The sequence below is a fragment of the Carassius carassius genome, chromosome 8, assembly GCF_963082965.1.
Source record: "Carassius carassius chromosome 8, fCarCar2.1, whole genome shotgun sequence".
Taxonomy (NCBI): domain Eukaryota; kingdom Metazoa; phylum Chordata; class Actinopteri; order Cypriniformes; family Cyprinidae; genus Carassius; species Carassius carassius.
Genome location: NC_081762.1, coordinates 6,281,422 through 6,301,087, shown reverse-complemented (window position 1 = coordinate 6,301,087; position 19,666 = coordinate 6,281,422). Strand labels below are relative to the sequence as shown.

Sequence of the window (19,666 nt, the reverse complement as noted above, 5' to 3'; positions counted from 1 at the left end):
GATGTTTTACCCTTCGCAGCACACTCCCTCTGGGATCCCAGAGCCCATTTACAAACCCTCTTCAAAAAATAGCTCACACACATTATCACTCTCTGAATGTGTGTGTGCACACACAGCTACCTCGAATACATATATACATCATATACAGGTGCACAAAAGTGTGTGTATGCGTACAAATGTATGAGGCTGTCAACGGCCCATCTGTCCTCATGTTAGGAGCATGAACTGTTCATCTTTCCAGTGCTCATTTATCATGAAGAGGCCGATTCACTTCTTGTTATTGGTTTTATATGCTACCACTGTATAGTAAAACTAACAAGTAAGCTAAAATTGGTTCTTAATATATATATATATATATATATATATATATATATATATATATATATATATATATATATATATATATATATATATATACAGTGTTGGGGAGTAACTAGTTACATGTAACGGCGTTACGTAATTTAATTACAAAATAAATGTAACAGTAATCAGTTACAGTTACTAAGAAAAAATGAGTAATTAAATTACAGTTACTTATGAAAATTGTAACGATTACAAAGAGGATTACATTTGAATATTTACACACATCCACATACAGCTTATTTCTTTCCCAAATTGCACTAAGACATATGGCCCATAATCTCCGAGACGCGGAAAACACATTCGTAAAATCCAGTCATAAAAATGGAATTCAGCCTATAATGACGCAATATGCCACATTTTGGACGAATAAATCAAAAGTAGGTCAGTACACTTGAATCAAAACCCGATATGGACTGATGTCTGTGAATATTAAGCCGCAAAAAGACTGAATATGAATCATGCACGTTCTGCGTGTCTGTGGAAATCAGGCGCTGACTGGACATCGGGAGAACCGGGACTATTCCCGGTGGCCTGGCAGACGATTTGGCCTTCTACTTTAACATTGTTATTGTATAATTGCAGGCCGAATATAGCCTACTAAAGCGATTATTTCCGAATCTGCCATTCGATAATTAAATCTCTAATAAATCATGGATCGGTTAGTCGTGACTGGCAATGGTTGGGCTCGCGCGCTCTCTGCGCCTCCGCCGAACGGTTTGGATCAGACTCTGAGTAATCAATGCGAGAGAGAGAGAGCGGAGTGAACTGTGTAAGCGCACAGCTGGAGTAGAGAAGCGACACTTCTGTTCAGGGTTTCAGGTGCAGGTCAGTTTCATCTGTAAAGATGCTAATGTAGTTTTGTCTTTGTTTACTTAGTCAAGCAGCAGCAGCACATTGCTCGCAAGCACTCAAAATACTGTATAAACGACGTCATTATTATCTATTGTAATGTTACAGTAGTAAGTTAGCAGACAAATCATCATATTTTATCATAGGTTTAGGGGGAGCTAGTGGATACAAAAACACAACCCTTAGGAAAATTAATGTAGCCTATGGTATGGCACTAACCGTGGTTTAACTATGGAATTTGTACTAAAAATAAATACAAGTGGTAATTCATTTGCCAAAAAAACAAAATTGCACGTACAAAACATGGTAAAAGTCAAATAAAAATCTTCAGTATTAAAGTCATGAGAGAGATGGATGGATAATGGAAGTGAAGGTGCAGTTCAGGAGAGAACTCTTAATTACGTTGCAAGTCCCCCAAGATTCAAATCTTTTTCATGTCAGGTCCAAAAAAAAAAATAGGGTTGTCCATGTTTCAGAATGGGTTGTGGGTGTATGAGTGTGAGATTTCCCAGCCTATTTTTTCCCCAGTCCGCCCCTCATGGAAATTAATCTCTAGAACAGTCACTTCATGAGCATTTTTTACTTATTTTGAGAAACTATCATCATATCATATACAAAGAGACAGCAGTGTTTCAAAAAGACACCAATGTTTCAGGAGTTTAGTACACAAAATAGGACAAATGCTTATTAGATAACCATATTTGAGTTGATGTATATGCTTTTATTTTTTTATTAACTATTTTTCCCCAAACCATTGTTAGATGCAGTTAGATGCCTGTAGTTATGCAAAGATTTGGTTTCAAAAACAGTATCTATAAACTATTTCTTTTGATTTTAAATCTGCTTTGAACTTCAGATCAATCTCTAAGTAAAAGGCAGTAATAAAGTCTGATTGTGTGGTGGATGTGTTCAAATTTGATCATCTTAATTCAGGTGATGAAGGATGGTGAAAGTCTGACAGTATTGAGCACTACTGTAAGGTTAAACCTGCATGGTGTAAAATGGTTGAAGATGATTAACAGTAGCAAATTAACATTCATTATAAATTTATAAAAGTAATCAAAATGTACTCAAAAGTAATTAGTTACATTACTTTATTAAAGTAATTAAAAAATGTACACTACTATTACATTTTAAATAGGGTAACTTGTAATCTGTAACCTATTACATTTCCAAAGTAACCTTCCCAACACTGTATATATATATATATATATACACACACACACACACACACACACACACACACACATACACACACACACACATGCACCACCAAGGTTTTTTTTTATTTAACAAGTCTCTTATGTTCACAGAGGCTGCATTTATTTGATCAAATACAGTTAAAAAAAATAATATTGTGAACTATTTTTCCAATTTAAAATTGTTTCCTATTTTAATACAATTTAAAATGAAATGTATTCCTTTGATGTCAAAGCTTAACTTTCAGCAGACATTAGTCCAGTTTCAATATTTATCAATTATGATTGGTACTCAAATATTATGAACTGATTCTTAATATTACCAATATAATAAAAATATTAACAGTTTTGCTGTTTAATACTTTTCTGGAAACTGTGACAAAATACCATTCAAAAGTTTGGGGTAAGAAAAAATATTAGCAATTAGCAATTCACAAATTTGAACCAAAGTGACATTTAATACATGTATACAAGTAACAAGTTTTATATTTCAAATAAGTGCTGTTAATTGAAACTTTCTATTCATCAAAGAATCCTGAAAATAATAATAATAAGAAGAAGAAGAAGAAGAAGAAGAAGAAGAAGAAGAAGTAGAAGAGGAAGAAGAAGAAGAAGAAGAAGAAAATAAAAACAAAATACTAAGCAGAAAAAAACTGTATCAGCATTGATTATAAAAAATAACGTCTCAGATTACGAATGTAACCATGGTTCCCTGAGAGGGAACGAGACACTGCGTCCTCTGATGGGGCACTATGGGGAACACCTCCTCGTGACCTGTGTCTGAAGCATACTTTGAAAAACGCCAACGTGTTGGCCGGCGACAGCCTCTGACGTCACTACCAGCAGGACTATAAATACGCGCCCGTAGGACCCGTCACTTATCTTCTTCGTGAAGCTTGCGTCCGAAGCATGGCAGGGAGCTAGAGGAAGCAGTGTCTCGTTCCCTCTCAGGGAACCATGGTTACATTCGTAACCTGAGACCTTCCCTGTCAAGGGAACTTCGAACTGCATCCTCTGAGGGGACACTATGGGGAACAGTATACCCACGCCGCCATGCTGAGGGGAGTGCAGACCAGAATCATGACAAACACTAAGTACCAACTCTACCATTTCACCGGGAGTCGCTCCTGGGATGGTTCAACGGCTGTCTATGACATTACCCCTTATGGCCAAAGGCCTAAGCTACATACCCAACTTACCTGTAGGGCCCTAGACCCGGGGTAGAGCTGAAGGCTTGGAATCACAAAAGATTCCTTTAAAGGCATACGGCTAAGAACCTAGCACTTTCTTCTACCAAGTCTTGCCTGTCACACAGGGGCTACTGCTAGCTTTCGCAAAAACTTGCCGAAAGAGCTGTCCCAACAGTACTCTAGTAGCGGCGCCCTGTTTTAGGGTGGAGTCATGCCCAAGATGAACGGGGCTTTAACCGACTCAAGAAAGAGCACGAAGCAGCCGCGCGAAGCCCTTACCATATAGGATTTTAGAAAGAACTCAAGAGTACTAGCGTGTGAACTTACCACAGTGTGGATTTCAGAAAGTGTGCAAAGACTTCACGTGCACACTTACCATAACATGGATTTACAAATATTGTTCTAAGGAGGGGCTCTCGTGGCACTCTGATAGAGCAGCTCGTAGATGGAATGGCCCGGGAGCAGAACAATTGGAGGAAGGAATGTACAGATGAAGCCTCGGCCACATCTGTACCATGGCGTCCAGCCCCAATGGAGTTGGCTGAGTCAGAGGAAGCCAGAGGGGATAGTGCGATGCTCTCTTGAGCCGCAAAACTGATCCACCCAAATCTGGCCAACCTCTCCTAACTCTGCTTCAACACCTTGGTACGAAGGCGCCATTCCCCGAGCCTCAGCCCCTGCCTCACAGTGCATCTCAAAACAGTATGTAGTACTGGAGCGCTCTGATGAAAAAAACGTGCATTCAGTCTCCTTTGAGAGGAGGACTCCGAGCTCCGAGCAGCATGCTCATAGGCGACCCTTTTTCTTTAGAAAAAAGGGGGCACTGCTAAACTACCACGAGAATTGCCCACACCCCCCCTTATGTTGAGGGAAGCGATGCTCGAGGTGTATAACAAATACACACTGGTTGAATGAAGCCCAAGGAACCCAGGGCTAATCATCTTAAAAAAGGGAACGAAGAGGAGCGCGTAACCCCTACAGTACAGGATTTCAGAAAGTGCGCAGAGTCTTGCGTGCACACTTACCACTTACGTGGATTTCAGACAGTGCGCAAAGTGTTCACGTGCACACTGACCACCATGTGGTTTTGAGAAAGTACACAGGCTTAGCGTGTGTACTGAAAGGTTACCTGACAACCACAGTATGTGGGAGCTCACCTTCAGAGAGGCCTGTGAAGCCTACTACCTGATAACCACAATATGTGGGAGTTCACCTACAGAGAGGCCTAGAGAGGCCTACTACCTGTTACCAGATAACCACCTTAAGTGGAAACTGAAAGTTATTGGAACTCAACTCCAGGGAGGCCTCGTGAGGCCTACTACCTGACAACCACAAACCATGGGAGCTCGCTTTTTAGTGGAAACACACAGTATGTGGGAGCTAAACCTCCAGGGAGGCCTGGTGAGGCCTACTACCTGACAACCACAGTATGTGGGAGCTCGTCTTCAGAGAGGCCCCACAGTACGTCCACACAGCCCCTCACCTTGAGGGAAGCGATGCTTGAGGTGTATAACAAATACACACTGGTTGAGTGAAGCCCATGGAGCCCAGGGTTAATCATCTTAAGAAAGGGAACGAAGCAGAGCGCATAATCCCTACCGTACAGGATTTCAGAAAGTGCGCAAAATCTTGCGTCCCACTCCGTGGTGGGTGTCGCGCCCCGGGGGGGGGGGGGGGGGGGGAACCCATGCAGTGGGGGAACCCATGCAGCGCGGCCGCCTGCCGAAAGCCTGTGATCTTGTTCACCTAATACCAGAGCACTGTAAAGGAAACTCACAGAGTTTGTTAGTAGACATATAACCACCAGCAACATAACACCCATAAGCAGATAATGAAAGGGTTACGTACTCACCCACCCTACTGTACTGGAGTACCGCTTACGGGGTGCCCCCTTCTGGTCCGGACCGTCAGTAAGGTGGTTACTATGAACATAGAACCAACCAAAACATCATAGGTCCAGGATAGGAGACTGTTATGTGAGAAACTTTCCACCTAACCTCGATCAGGTGGAGAGCTGGTGGCTACAGGGGAATTAGGCAGGGGAGGATAAAAACAGAAGTTAAAACAGAGGTTAAAAATCCAGAGCTACTAGGTATCGCTCCGATCCGGACGAGGACGCTGCCTCGTCTGAATCACATCGCTCAGACCCTGCTTACCTCTCCGTGACCCGCAATTCCTCTTGCCTCTGCCCTTAGGCGGGGGAGGAGCGCGAGCCGCGACACTAGCCTTCTGCGCCCGTCTCCGATCCTCAGATCGAGATGGGCCAGGACCCCTTTGTTGTTCGGGCTCGGACCTGGACCTTCGTGGAATGAAGGATTTAAAGGTAGCTGAGCGCGCCCTTGCCTCCCTGAACTTCTCGACCACCATCTCGACGGAGGTACCGAAAAGCTCAGAAGGTGAGACCGGAGCATCGAGAAGAAACCCCCTTTCTTCCCTCCCGATGTCTGCCAGGTTCACCCACAGATGTCTCTCCGTTACCACCATGGCCGCCATAGACCTACCCATGGCGGAGGTGGCCTGCTTGGTAGCCCGGAGAGAAAGGTTTGTGGTGCGGCGCAGCTCGGATACCTGGTCAGCTGAAAGGCCCTCGTCTGTATCCAGGTCCTTCAGCAGGTCAGCCTGGTAAGCCTGAAGCACTGCCATCATGTGCAACGAAGCCACAGCCTGACCTGCTGCCGCGTATGATATGCCATTTAAGAGGGATGTATACTGGAGGGGCTTAGATGGCAAAGAGGGAGATTTAAGAGAGGACATTTCCCCCACAGAGAGATAGCTAGCCAGCGTCTCTTCTACAGGGGGCATCCTCTCATAGCCGTTTTCGTGCATGCCTTCGATATTAGCATAACTCGTATGCTGAAACCGATGGATGCGAGAGGAAAACAGCCTCTTCCATTCCTTTTCGACTTCTGCATGTAAGTCAGGCAAGAATGGAAGGCTCACCTGGGCCTGGTCAGACAAATAACGCTCATCGAGCCGACCTCGCGACGTTACTTTTCTGGCACGCTTCCATGGCAAGTCTAATTTTGCCGTGGCGCGATCCATAACCTCTAACAGCTCCCCATACGCAGGGCAGGAGGATTGAGAAGGCTCAGAGCACTAACTTCAGTGTCAGTATGGGTTAATGACAATGCATCTTCCTCCTGAAGTTTACTCTCGTATGCCGCCGGAGAGTGTGAAAGGGAAAGTCCCTCTCTACACTCCTCAGCGAGATCCACCTGTGATCCCCACGAGCTCATTCTCCTCCGTGCCTCGGCAACGGCGAGTCCTGAGCCGCGGGATCCAGATGGCTGTCCCTCTTTCCTCGAAAAGAGAGACAAACGAGAGCGGAGCTTTTTCAGAGAAAAACGCTCGCAGTGCATGCAGATTGCCCCCTCGAGGACATCGCGCGCGTGCTCTTCGCCAAAACAAGAGACGCAAAAAGTGTGTCATCAGGTGTCAAATAACGGTGACACGGATGCACACACTGTTTAAACACCTTGCTAGTGGATGCCATGGTAACAATAATAGATCGCTCTTACCGTTTTAGTCGTTTCTCAGATGCACGCTTCAAACAAAACAGTCAATGAAGACGAAGAAGATGAGTGACAGGTCCTACGGGCGCATATTTATAGTCGCACTAGTAGTGATGTCAGAGGCTGTCGCCGGCCAACACGTTGGCATTTTTCAAAGTATTCCTTAGACACGGGTCACGACGAGGTGTTCCCCATAGTGTACCCTCAGAGGATGCAGTTCGAAGTTCCCTTGACAGGGAATCATTATTTATAATTGAGTACAAATAATAATTGTTAATAATATAGCATCAAATCAGCATATTAGAATGATTTCTGAAGCATCATTTAACACTTAAGACTTGAGTGATGATGCTGAAAATTCAGCTTTGATCACAGAAATAAATGACATTTTACAACAAATTCAGAACAGTTGTTTTAAAATGTAATAATATTTCAGAAAAATACTGTTTTTACAGCCTATTTAATCAAATAAATGCAGCCTTGGTGAGCATTAGAGACTTCTTTCAAAACCATTAATAAATCAAAAATTGTTTAAACTAAGGTACATATTTTATTTATTTCTTATACAGAAAATATCAGTAGCTCAGTATAATATTGAAAGTGAATTAAAATTATGATTATGATACACAAAAAACATGAGCAGATGCTATTCTCCTTCCACATGTCCTGTTCATTTACTCATCTCTTTCGTCAATGAAACGCCTCCTCAAACAATCACATAAACACGCTGTTCTAATTATCATCTATAGAAACCCTTTCACTGCCCTAAAAAAAAGCTAATAGAGTCAGACATCTACACCTGCTGCTTAAATTTCTCTGTTTCTCTCTTTTCTCCAGCTGTTTGTCGCTCTTTCACCCTCTCAGGATGGAATAGTGTGAATTAAAGACCTCGCAAACAAAGAAGCCCATTAAATTATGTTGGGAGAACTACGAAAGCACAGACTAAATGAGGTACAGAAAGAATTGTTCCTCGTTTGTGAGTCCTTTGGGAAAACAGCGGGGATATATGCACACGTCACATGAACACACACACACACACATGCTCAGTGGTATGATAATGTGCTAGTCTGCTGTCAAGGTCACGCTCACCTCTACGTCTGCTAAGGGAGCAAAAATCATCAAATAACACACTCAACAGCAACAATATGGAAATTAGGACCATTTTCTGAAATCACCCTGTGCATGCTTCAATATCAAACTCGTGTTCATATTAACATGTAGCTGCGCTGTGAAGTGCTTTCCATCCTTATGAATGACTGTGGTCTGTATGTATAGTGAAGTGCTGGCGTGTGGAGTCGTGTGATAACATACTGAACAAATGAAAGACACAAAGGTCATCAGCTGTGAAGGAGACATGCCTAATATTAAGTATGTATGTCTACAGCTACTAATTAGTTTACACTATAACACTGCCTATAGAAAATCATTTAGATTTTTGACAAATTGCAATGGATTTTAATGAAATATTATGATCAGTTTCACTAGCACTGCAAAAAAATTAAAGCAATCAGTCATTGAAAAAGAAAAAAATTACTGAAACCCTACTTAAACCCCTGGTCATCAAAGATGTAGTTTTTTTATTTTTATTAGATTTTTATTAGATTTGGATAATTTAGCAGTGCATCACTTGCTCACCAATGGATCCTCTGCAGTGAATGGGTTCCATCAGAATGAGAGTCCAAACAGCTGATAAAAACATCACAATAAACCACATGACTTCCGTCCATCAGTCTACATCTTTTGATGCAAAAAGTGGCATATTTTATAAGAAACAAATCTGTTATTATTATGTTTAAACTTTATACCATCGCCTCTGGCCAAAATATCCATAATCCATAATAACACTTCCTCCAGTGAAAAAGTCCATTGCATGTTTTTCCTGCACATCAAAATCCATGCTTGACATGTTTGTTTAGAACTGATTTTTATTGCTTTGCTTGTAAAAGCTGCCTGATCTGTGGATATTTTTCTACTGATTCAGACGAGATGATGTTTCATTGCAGAAAACAATTTTAGAAGTAAAGGTCTATAGGTATATTTCAGCTGAATGCAACCGTTTTACATGATTTAATGATTGATTTGTTTTTTTCACTTGATACAGTGTTAATTGATGGAGTGGTGTGGATTAATTGTGGATTATTGTCATGATTCTGACGGCACCTTTTCACTCCAGAGGATCCATTGGTGAGCAAGTGATTTAATGCTAAATTTCTCCAAAACAGTTCTGTTCTAGTTGGGTTTAACTACTGTATCATATTATACACTGAAAAAACAGCTTTGTTGTACTTACTTTGGGAAATTGTTTTACAGGGATCAAAACCTTCTGTCCCAGTTTCATGTTCTTGTTGATGACAACATCAATGAACTTCTCATCCTCTTTGTCTTCATCTTTCTGAACCTTTTCGATTTCTGTTAAGAGAGACAGAGACAGGAAGAGGTTATCAAATCATTATCTATGTAGAATAAAGGTTTATCCGTGTGAATCTCAGGTTCAGATAAGCACAGATGCCCGATGTCATTTGTACCAAGTGTATTTTGAGTGATCAGTGGACTGTGAAATAGCTTACATTGGCCACGCTGTAATTCAACTGGATGTGCTTATAATCATATCTGATAGACATTTCTTTGTGATTGGTGGATATTTCTGCTGGTGAGGCAAGCGTTGTCTGATTAGACATTAAAGTGTTTAAATGAGCTCTTGGAACATGCACAGAAGTCTTTGTTGTTTTGGAACACAGTGGGGTGCATGGATATTAGTCACATTAATGAGTTCTTAGATGAGGGCGGGTGCTCATGATACATTGCATTATTGGGAAGGAGTGGGTTTGCAACTCATTGATGTACTTAGTGGAAAACAATATGGAAAAAGTCATTTCAGAAGCACTGGCATGAAGATGGAGAATTTGAAACGTCCATCACACATTCAACATCCACATAAACAGCACAGTGAATGAATTGCTCAATCAAATGCAAGATTCATCTTATCCACACAAATTTAGCCAGAAAACTGTTAACATGATTTTGCATGTTCTATTTTTAAACAACTTCATATTGAATTTAGTACCGTTCCAGAGAAAATTCTCTACAACAGACTCATTTTCCAGATCAGAACATATTGATTTCAGTTAGATTTGTGTGCTCTCAAATATTCATCAAAAATGTATGTGCTGTGAAAAAAATATATACGCAAATTCCAAGTAGGTCTTCTCAGGTTGTTGTGGTACATCTGCAATACAACTTAACTCCCATCCCATTGCAATAAACCAGTTCTTTTAAAGCTAAAACATGGCTTCTGAATATTAATCAGTTTATGTAACAAGACCTAATTAATAATTAGGAGATAAGCCATCAAAAGAATCCAACAGTGCCAAGTGCACGTTTTCATTTTTCCCATTGGTAGTTTAAAAAGTCTTCATTTAAGAGTTATATGCCATACACCAAACTATCCACCTACAAAGTGATTTTTTTTTAACACATGCATTGTGGTACCCTCATGAATGACGACAGACTGACCTAGAAAAGATTAAATCATTTAATAAAGGTGTTTTTTTTGTTTTGTTTTTTTTTTCACAAAAAGCATCCTCGTAGCCTTATAAAATTAAGATTGAACCAATGATGTCACGTGGACTTTTTTTTACAGTGTCCTTACTTCCTTTCTGGGCCTTGAATGTGTCCGTTCTCTTGCTGTCTATGGAGGGGCAGAAAGTTCTTGGATTTCATCAGCAATATCTTAATTTGTGTTCCGAAGATGAATGAAGATCTTACAGGTTTGGACCAATATAAGGGTGAGTAATTAATTATATAATTTTGTAAGACACATAATGGAGAAATATAAAACTTTTCTGTTAAAGATGTTATGTATGTAGAAACAATACATTTTATGTTTATTTTAAAATATGCAGCACAGAGCATTTTTGGATTCAAATTTGACCAGTTGTTTTTGTGTAACCAGTGACCAGTCTCAAAGAAAATCAATTAGATGACTAACTTGTAAGCATTTTATGCAACTGTCAACTGGTTTCAGCAGTTCCTAACTTCTTCCCGAAACTATTCCCAGTAAACCCTAGTCATTAACTCTTAATGATAATGAGAGCACTTCAAAAGAGTTTAAATATGAAAAGAAATTGTAATGTTCTTTTCCACAATCTGTCATCTTGTGATGCTTATTGCATTTCAATATTCAACTCTCTTTTCCATTATCTGTGCTTTGGTGAGGACAGTTTATGCAAAATTAAGACATCCTACATTCCCTCGACTAATCAGGAAAGCACTTGTATTCAACGAGTTATGAAGAGTCATCAAAAATAAACCCATTCTGTTTAGACTGAATTTAAATGACATGACTTACATAAATCAGATAAATATGACAATGATCTACTTTATTATTATTATTATTATTATTTTGTATTCCTATAAATATGTAGGGAAAGTATCAATCTATGACATATTTTAAGAATAAATAAAAAACGGTGTATATACAACATAAAACCCATCAAGCAAACATTTGCTTAAAATATGTAAAATATGGTAAATGATCTTTTGTGATAATTGTACAGAACACATGCTAGCATTGCATAGCATTATCCTCCACAATTTGGTTGCTAGGAAACATTGCTGTCAATCAAAAGACTAAAGAAAAAAGCTAATGGTTAAGTCTTTTACAGTTTGGAAGCGCATTTTCTCTTTAAGTTAGTACTTGATGCTGGGGATTTGATGTTGCCTAGTTAGAGTATGTTGTCATGTCTCATCTGGGATCTCTGTGTCAAACTTTATTATAAAATATCAAATTCATATCTGCGTATAGCTACTCAGAGAGCTGGGAACAAACGCCACAGCCCTTCCTCGCTCCGTTTCCCAGGTCCACAGAGACAGCCGATTCAGTGGGCTGTGGTTCATCTCATTGTTTCGTATCATTATTCCTGTATTCGAGGGGCACAAAACACACCCAAGAGGATACTGTGAAAAATATAAAATTCCCTCCTTAGATAACCAGCAGCCTTTACAACAGAATCTCCATTCGGAAGATTGTGACCTACCAAAAAATCTAAGCTCTGCAACAATAACAGCTATATTTTTTATTCAAGGATAGACCATAACCTGTACTTTACACATATATCAAACCAAAAGAAGTTCAACTCATTTCTACAAATCTGATCTTTAGAATAGTTTTCACGCTTTAATATGTCTATTCAGGCACATGAAAAAGAAAAAAATATTGTTTAATATTAAGGTCTTTACTGCCTCGTTTGATTAATTTATTGCATTCTTGCTGATAAAAGGTATTGATGTAACTTAAGATGATGTACGTGTGTTCACTAAAGGAATTGATGAGAAATGTGTACATAGAGAGTCTGTGTTGAAAAAATAACAGTGACTTAAAATAACTGAAATTCTCAAGCAACAGCCCTGTATTAGTGCATTTTACACATGGTGCTTTGTGAATAAGATGCAAGGGTTTGCATCCAAAAAAGTGCTGAAGTGCGGTTTATTGAATTCACCCCTCATTGTTGGGGTCTCAAGACTCTTTATCCACAACATGTCAAGATAATGTAATTTACGTCCAGAGCTCACAGATTAACATTGCATTTCCAGTGGTGATTGAAGGAGTGCAAGGCAGCACAGTATCAGAGCTCAGGTGAGGTGAAATTAATAGTGCAACGAAAGAAATTTGGGCTTTTTCATTTAAAATTCATGAACTGGCATGATTTGTGGGATTAGGGCGGACTCCCCCATAAGACTCCAGCAGAGAAGAGGAGAGCCAGAAAACGCTCCATTAACTCCTCAAATTTCACTTCCTGCTCAAAAAGAAGTGGCAGAAAGAGGAGATTGGCAGTAACATCTCATACAGAAGCTCTGAGAGATGGGGAACGCTCAGCGATCCAGGAACAGACCATGCAATGTGGCATCTGCTTCTAGGCAAGATAAAGAAAAATGAATTTTTCATATACAAATATAAATAAAGGTCTGTTTAATACTATCCCAAAAGACAGTATAGCATATTTTAAACCATTCTTGTTACATAATATATAACACATGGGAAGGAGTCTGCCACCAATTTTCAGAAAGCTCTGTGGCAAAACAATCTCAGGTTACTGAGGATTAAGCTTGAAAAATCCAATCACACAAAAAACTCCACATGCCTTTAAAAAAACAGCAACAAAAGCGTTTTTTTCAGAGGTCTAGAGTACAAAGCCATGCTTCTCAAGACAAAAGATGTGTCAGACATCCAAACTAATACTGGTCATACTTGACAGAACAGCTGACAAATGTTGAACATTACACTCTCAAGTACAAAACATTTCTCCACCCTTCTCTTTTCACTGCGCTTTCTTTGCCATTCATTTTCTGTTTGTGTAGTCTTGGCCTGTAGAAAACCAAACACAGCACAGGTGCAACCAAAGAGAAGAAAAATGTGAACCTTTGTGACAGCAAATGATGTCAAAGTGCAGAGAATTTGGCGTCAGTCTGCAGCATTGAGCTCGTGAATTCAGCCCGTGTTGCATAAATAAAGCATTTGTGCTTCCTGAAATGGACACCAACCACAGAGTGCTATAGAATTTAACCAGAAGAAACAGAGGCCTAAGGTTCTTTAGCCTTCTCAATTGAGGAGTTTTCTGCCTTCTAAATGGAAGTGTGGGTTCAATTCCCATTTCTACCAATTGGCACAAAGTGAAGGTGCACAAAGGTTAAAGAAATGGGCTTGTAACCAAAACGCTTTAGGTTTAAACCTTGCAAAAGACAAACTATGAACTCTTATCATTATACACCATTAAATACTATATATATATATATATATATATATATATATATATATATATATATATATATATATATATATATATATATATATATATATATATATATTCATTTCAAAAATATTTTTATCCAAAGAAACTTACAAAACTAAAGCATAAAAAAACAAAGTAAAGAATTACACAAATTCATGCACTGGCGGTTGGATTGTGCCTCACACTATAAGCATGGCGGTTATAAGATGTGTCAAGGTGAAAATACTTTATTTGTCCTCATGCAGTGTATGAATGTAATTGAAGAGTCATGTGAAGACTGGAGTAATGATGCTGAAAGCTTTGCATCACAGGAATAACATTTTAAAATATATTACAATAGAAAGAACTTAAAAATTGTAATAATATTTCACAATATTACTGAATTATTAAAGCAAATTAATGTAGCCTTGTTCAGCATAAGAGACTTCATTAAAATATATTAAAAAAAATGTGTAACAAAATTTTTTTCATAATGTTTTTTCAATTTCCAAGCAATTTTGTCACCTACAGCACCATATACAAGATACAAGAGTTAGCCGACATCTCTCAGAAAAGCTACTGCACATCTGTCACAAAAAGATTAAGTGATAATATTCTTTATATAGTATTTTCATATTGGTGCTGAGGATATTGCACACATGTGTGCCACATGGAGTACTCCAAGGGAGCGAAAAAAAAAAAAATAGGATTCCACATTTATCCTTGAGGCAAAAACTGGAAGAACACAAATTGCAGCAATGTATTATGTTGCAAGGCAAAACTAACCAACTGCTGAGTAACTCCAACCACTTTTTACATGCATTAAGCGCTTGGCGAGAAATCGTTTCAGACCATGCCAGTATCTCAGCATCCAAAACATATTCAAGCCACAACTCTAGTCCTGGACTGACATGGAAGGCACTTCTAAAAGGGCAAAACGTTAGTATAAAATCAAGAGACAAAAGATTTCTTAGCTCCATGTTGATATTTATCGGCTGAAATTTTTGCCATTTTTGGACTAGTTATTGATTTCCATATATTTCTGAAGTCTCCAGTTCCTCTCTTTTTTACGGCTGCATGCAGTCCAGTTCTCGGCCGGGCCCATGGAGCTTTGGCGTAACAGAATAGCAGCAGAAACTGAAAAATAAGATATGTGTTGTGAAACACTTTAGTGCGCTTTTTCAAGAGTGGGGTGGCGTGACAGATCGCAGATCAATACCAGCGGCTGCCCGCTGTCATCGCCCCATGTCACCCTGCCCACATCTTATTCCTGCAACCCTCCCTCCGGACTCCGACCCGCTCAACGCTGAGAAAGAAAGAAAAATGGCTATAGATTTCCATGACAACCAACACATTTCTTTTTTCCCCTTGGGAAAATCATGTTGCGATGTGATGTGTTAAAGCTGCAGACTGGAGTGACAGAGAGTGTGGCCTCCAAGGCTCAAACACTTGCTTTCTCTGCGCCTTTCAATGCGATTTCAAATGTGACACGGTTTCAGCGGGCCCTGTCGAAGACCGGCATCTCTCCATATGCAAATGTAACTAAATTAGTGCAATCTTCAGGGCATTTCTTTGTGTCGTAATCTCTGGTGTCTCTCTCGCACCACACCGCGTTCCCACAACACGCTCGGATTGTAAAGCAAATGAGCATGAAGCAGAGTGGAGATATATTTCTTCATTATGAAACAATTCTGTCTACAGGCAAAGCTGTAATGAAAAGCAGATAAATCACAGGGAGATGGTAACGGCGGCGCGGCGGGAGGTCTCACTCACAAGCAAATACACTGATCTACTTTCTATGAATTTCGATATATCTGCAGCTGCTTTCTAATAAAAAAAATCATGAATCAGTTTGCATGAATACAATCCATCCTAAATAATAAGACAAGGCTGTGTTTTATAGTAAAAATGCAATCGTGATGGACAGCATGAGGAAAATATTTTGTCATGGCACAAATAATTTTGCATTGTGGTAAGTGTGTATCACAGTGTAGTTATTTTTGATGGAATTCACTGCAAACAAAATTGGCTTTTATATTAAACATACACAAATATGAATAAAATACTTTACAAATAAGATTGCATTTCATTATTCTCACAAGCACAAATCAAACGAATATTAGCAAATACACTACTGCTAATTACACTTTTTTATGTTTCTGAAAGAAGTCTGTTATGCTCATCAAGGCTGCATCTATTTGAACAGAAATATAGTAAAAATAGTAATATTGTGAAATATAAATACAACTTAAAATAACTGTTTTCTATTTTAATATATTTTAAAATGTAATTTATTCATTACTCCAGTCTTCTGTGTCACGTGATCCTTCAGAAATCACCTAATATGCTGATTTGGTAATCTAGTATGAATTACTATTGGTTTCCAACTATTAATAATAATAATTATTATTATAATTATACTGCTTTTTATTTTTTGTGGAAACCGTGATAAAAAAAAATATTTCCAGGATTCTTTGATCAACAGAAAATGCAAAAAAAAACAGCATTTATCTCGTTTTCTTTTTTTTCAACTTGTTCTTTTAAAATAATATTTCACATTATCATGGTCATTTTTTTACTGTATTTTTGATTAAACAAATCAGAAAAGCATAGGAGACTTTTTTCAAAATCATTAAAAATACATCTTAATTTTTCTAAATTTGTGAGCATTGGTGTAGAAATAAAATTATTACAGATAAAGACTATTTTCTGAAAGGATTCTAAAGGTTAAAGAGAGCTTGGAATATGGTTATGAAAAGCAAAAATCACATTTTGGTGCATGAACCTTGCCTAAAATAAAAAATGGATTTCAAGGAAAGAAAAAAAAATCTATATTATACTGTATATATGGCCGCTTTAAAACCAATACAATCTAATATTCAAGTCCATTCACACTTCCATTCATGAAATGTTTTATTGCCAACATGGCAGAAACATTTTGGTTTACAGAGAGACATAAATAAACATCTCCAATGAAAACAGACCAAAAACCTTATTTGCATTACATTACAGTCTGAATACCATGTAATTTACCAACCAAAATAAATACAATTGATCCATGTGATGCATTTATTTTCCCATCATCTCCAAATTACACTGACAAACCCTGATAATATTGAGTGGTTCAAGTAAACGGAATACTACAGGGTTGCAAAAGGCAATCCCTGAGCTATCATCACAAGCTATTTTATTGATATACTGTATATGTTACTCTTCTTATAGTATAGATCCATTGATATAAACATCAATAACCTGAGATCTCTGCTCTGTGAAATTTTTCCTCAGGAAAGTAGTATTTTTATAAAGATCCTGTGGCAAGCTGTGCTTCCACATTAAAATTCACAGCACATGCAGAGCACTGGGATGTCATTAAGTGGGGTCAGGCTGCCCTTTTATACTAACCACTTAATGGGTTTGTACAGTAGTGTACTCTACATGATAAATGAACTGAACTGTAGAGATTACTAAAGCATGTTCAAGGAAATCCTGCAGCCTTGAACACAGTTCAGCAACAGCTGGTCTGTTTGTTTATGAATTCTTTATCATATATATATATATATATATATATATATATATATATATATATATATATATATATATATATATATATATATATATATATATATACTGTATATAGACTGAACAAAATTATAAAACCAGTCAGTATCTGGTGTGACCACCATTTGCCTCAAGCAGTGCAACACATCTCCTTTACATAGAGTTGATCAGGTTGTTGACTGTGGCCTGTGGAATGTTGGTCCATTCCTCTTCAATGGCTGTGCGAAGTTGCTGGATATTGGCAGGAACTGGAACACGTTGTCATATACACTGATCCAGGGCATCCCAAAGATGCTCAATGGGTGACATGTCCGGGAAGTATGCTGGCCATTCAAGAACTGGGATGTTTTCAGCTTCCAGGAATTGTGTACAGATCCTTGTAACATGGGGCCATGTATTATCATGCTGCAACATGAGGTGATGGTCGTGGATGAATGGCATAACAATAGGACTCAGGATCTCGTCACGGGATCTCTGTGCATTCAACATGCCATCAATTAAATGCTCCTGTGTTCATTGTCCATAACATACGATCTTGGAGGTGAAGATGCTGGATGTGGAGGTCCTGGGCTGGTGTGGTTACATGTGGTCTGCGGACATGAGGACAGTTGGATGTACTGCCAAATTCTCTGAAACACCTTCGGAGATGGTTTATGGTAGAGAAGTGAAGATTCAACTCATGGGCAACAGCTCTGGTGGACATTCCTGCAGTCAGCATGCAAATTGCACACTCCCTCAAAACTTGTGACATCTGTGGCATTGTGCTGTGTGATAAAACTGCACATTTTAGAGTGGAATTTTATTGTGGCCAGCCTAAAGCACACCTGTGCAACAATCATGCTCTCTAATCACCATCTTGATATGCCACACCTGTGAGTTGGATGGATTATCTCGGCAAAGAAGAAAGTGAAGTGACATTCAGCCAAGTATGGTGACCCAATTCGTGCTCTGCATTTAACCCATCCGAAGTGCACACACACAGAGCAGTGAACACACACACACACACTGTGAACACACACCCAGAGCAGTGGGCCGCCATTTATGCTGCGGCGCCCGGGGAGCAGTTGGGGGTTCGGTGCCTTGCTCAAGGGCCCTTAAGTCGTGGTATTGAAGGTGGAGAGAGAACTGTACATGCACTCCCCCCATCTACAATTCCTGCCGGCCCGAGACTCGAACTCACAACCTTTAGATTGCAAGTCCGACTCTCTAACCATTAGGCCACGACTTCCCTTCATAGTGCTCACTGTGTGTGTCAGACAAAGGAGAGATGCAAAATGTGCATTGTTGGGGGGCATCCAGTAACGTAGTTTGGAACCACTGGTGTATAGCTTTTTGAAGATGCACTGAAACTGCATTTTGATGTTCAAATCAGTGGCCACCTTTGAAGCCCATTATATGGAGAAAAGTCCTTGAATTTTTCCCTCAAGAACTTTATTTCTTTGTGACTGACGAAAGAAAGACATGAACATCTTAGATGACATGGTTTCAGTAAATTGCCAGGAAATTTTTATTCTGGAAGTAGACTTATCCTTTAAGTTAATACGAGTAATATTTAATAATCATTAGTATTCAGATAATCAATAGTCAGTGTGACTCATTTTAGAACTCATTATGATGTCATAAGGTGACTTCATAATGATAAAGGATTCTTCATAATTAGTATTAGTATGTAGCGATTAGTAGTTAGCTAAGGAAGTTGTAAATATGCTAATAAATGAAGAACTTTTTATTTATCATTGTGACTGATTTCAATGAACACTTACTGTGGTATGACTCCGTCAACAAATAAATATTTTCATGAACAACCCATTTAATGGTAGCAGTCAAGTAATTGCTAAGGATACATTTCAAACCGGTTATTTAGAAGCAATGTCCTTCTTGCCATGAGCGATTCGAGCGCAGCATATTTGCTTTGACCTTGTGCGACTTGCATTTCTAGTCTGATCTTCAGCCTTGGCGAGATTAAGCCCCACATCTTTAGCGTCTGACAGACGTCCCATTCAGAGCCCGAATAAAGAGGCCAAGGGAGAAGTCTGAGACGCCCGGGCCGTAATCTCGCCTTCCCACTGCCTCCCGGATCAGCGCGGCTCATCAGAACAGAACTGAGTGAAAAACCTTTGGTAAACATTTGAAGGTTATTACGCCACAGAAAAATCTGTGTGAGATGACAGGAATCGGACGTGTTAATAAGATGGAATGTGAGACAATGTCCGCTGTGGGAATATGAG

At 39.1% G+C, this 19,666-nt stretch overlaps 1 protein-coding gene across 1 annotated transcript in view; it reads right to left on the bottom strand.

Annotated features, from left to right (window-relative positions):
• Nucleotides 1-19,666, bottom strand: part of LOC132145079 (KH domain-containing, RNA-binding, signal transduction-associated protein 3-like) — a 134,731-nt gene that overhangs the window by 57,196 nt on the left and 57,869 nt on the right. The window contains exon 2 of the mRNA XM_059555795.1: nucleotides 9,404-9,522. Coding sequence (XP_059411778.1) covers nucleotides 9,404-9,522 — 119 coding nt within the window. The remainder of the gene's footprint in view (nucleotides 1-9,403; nucleotides 9,523-19,666) is intronic.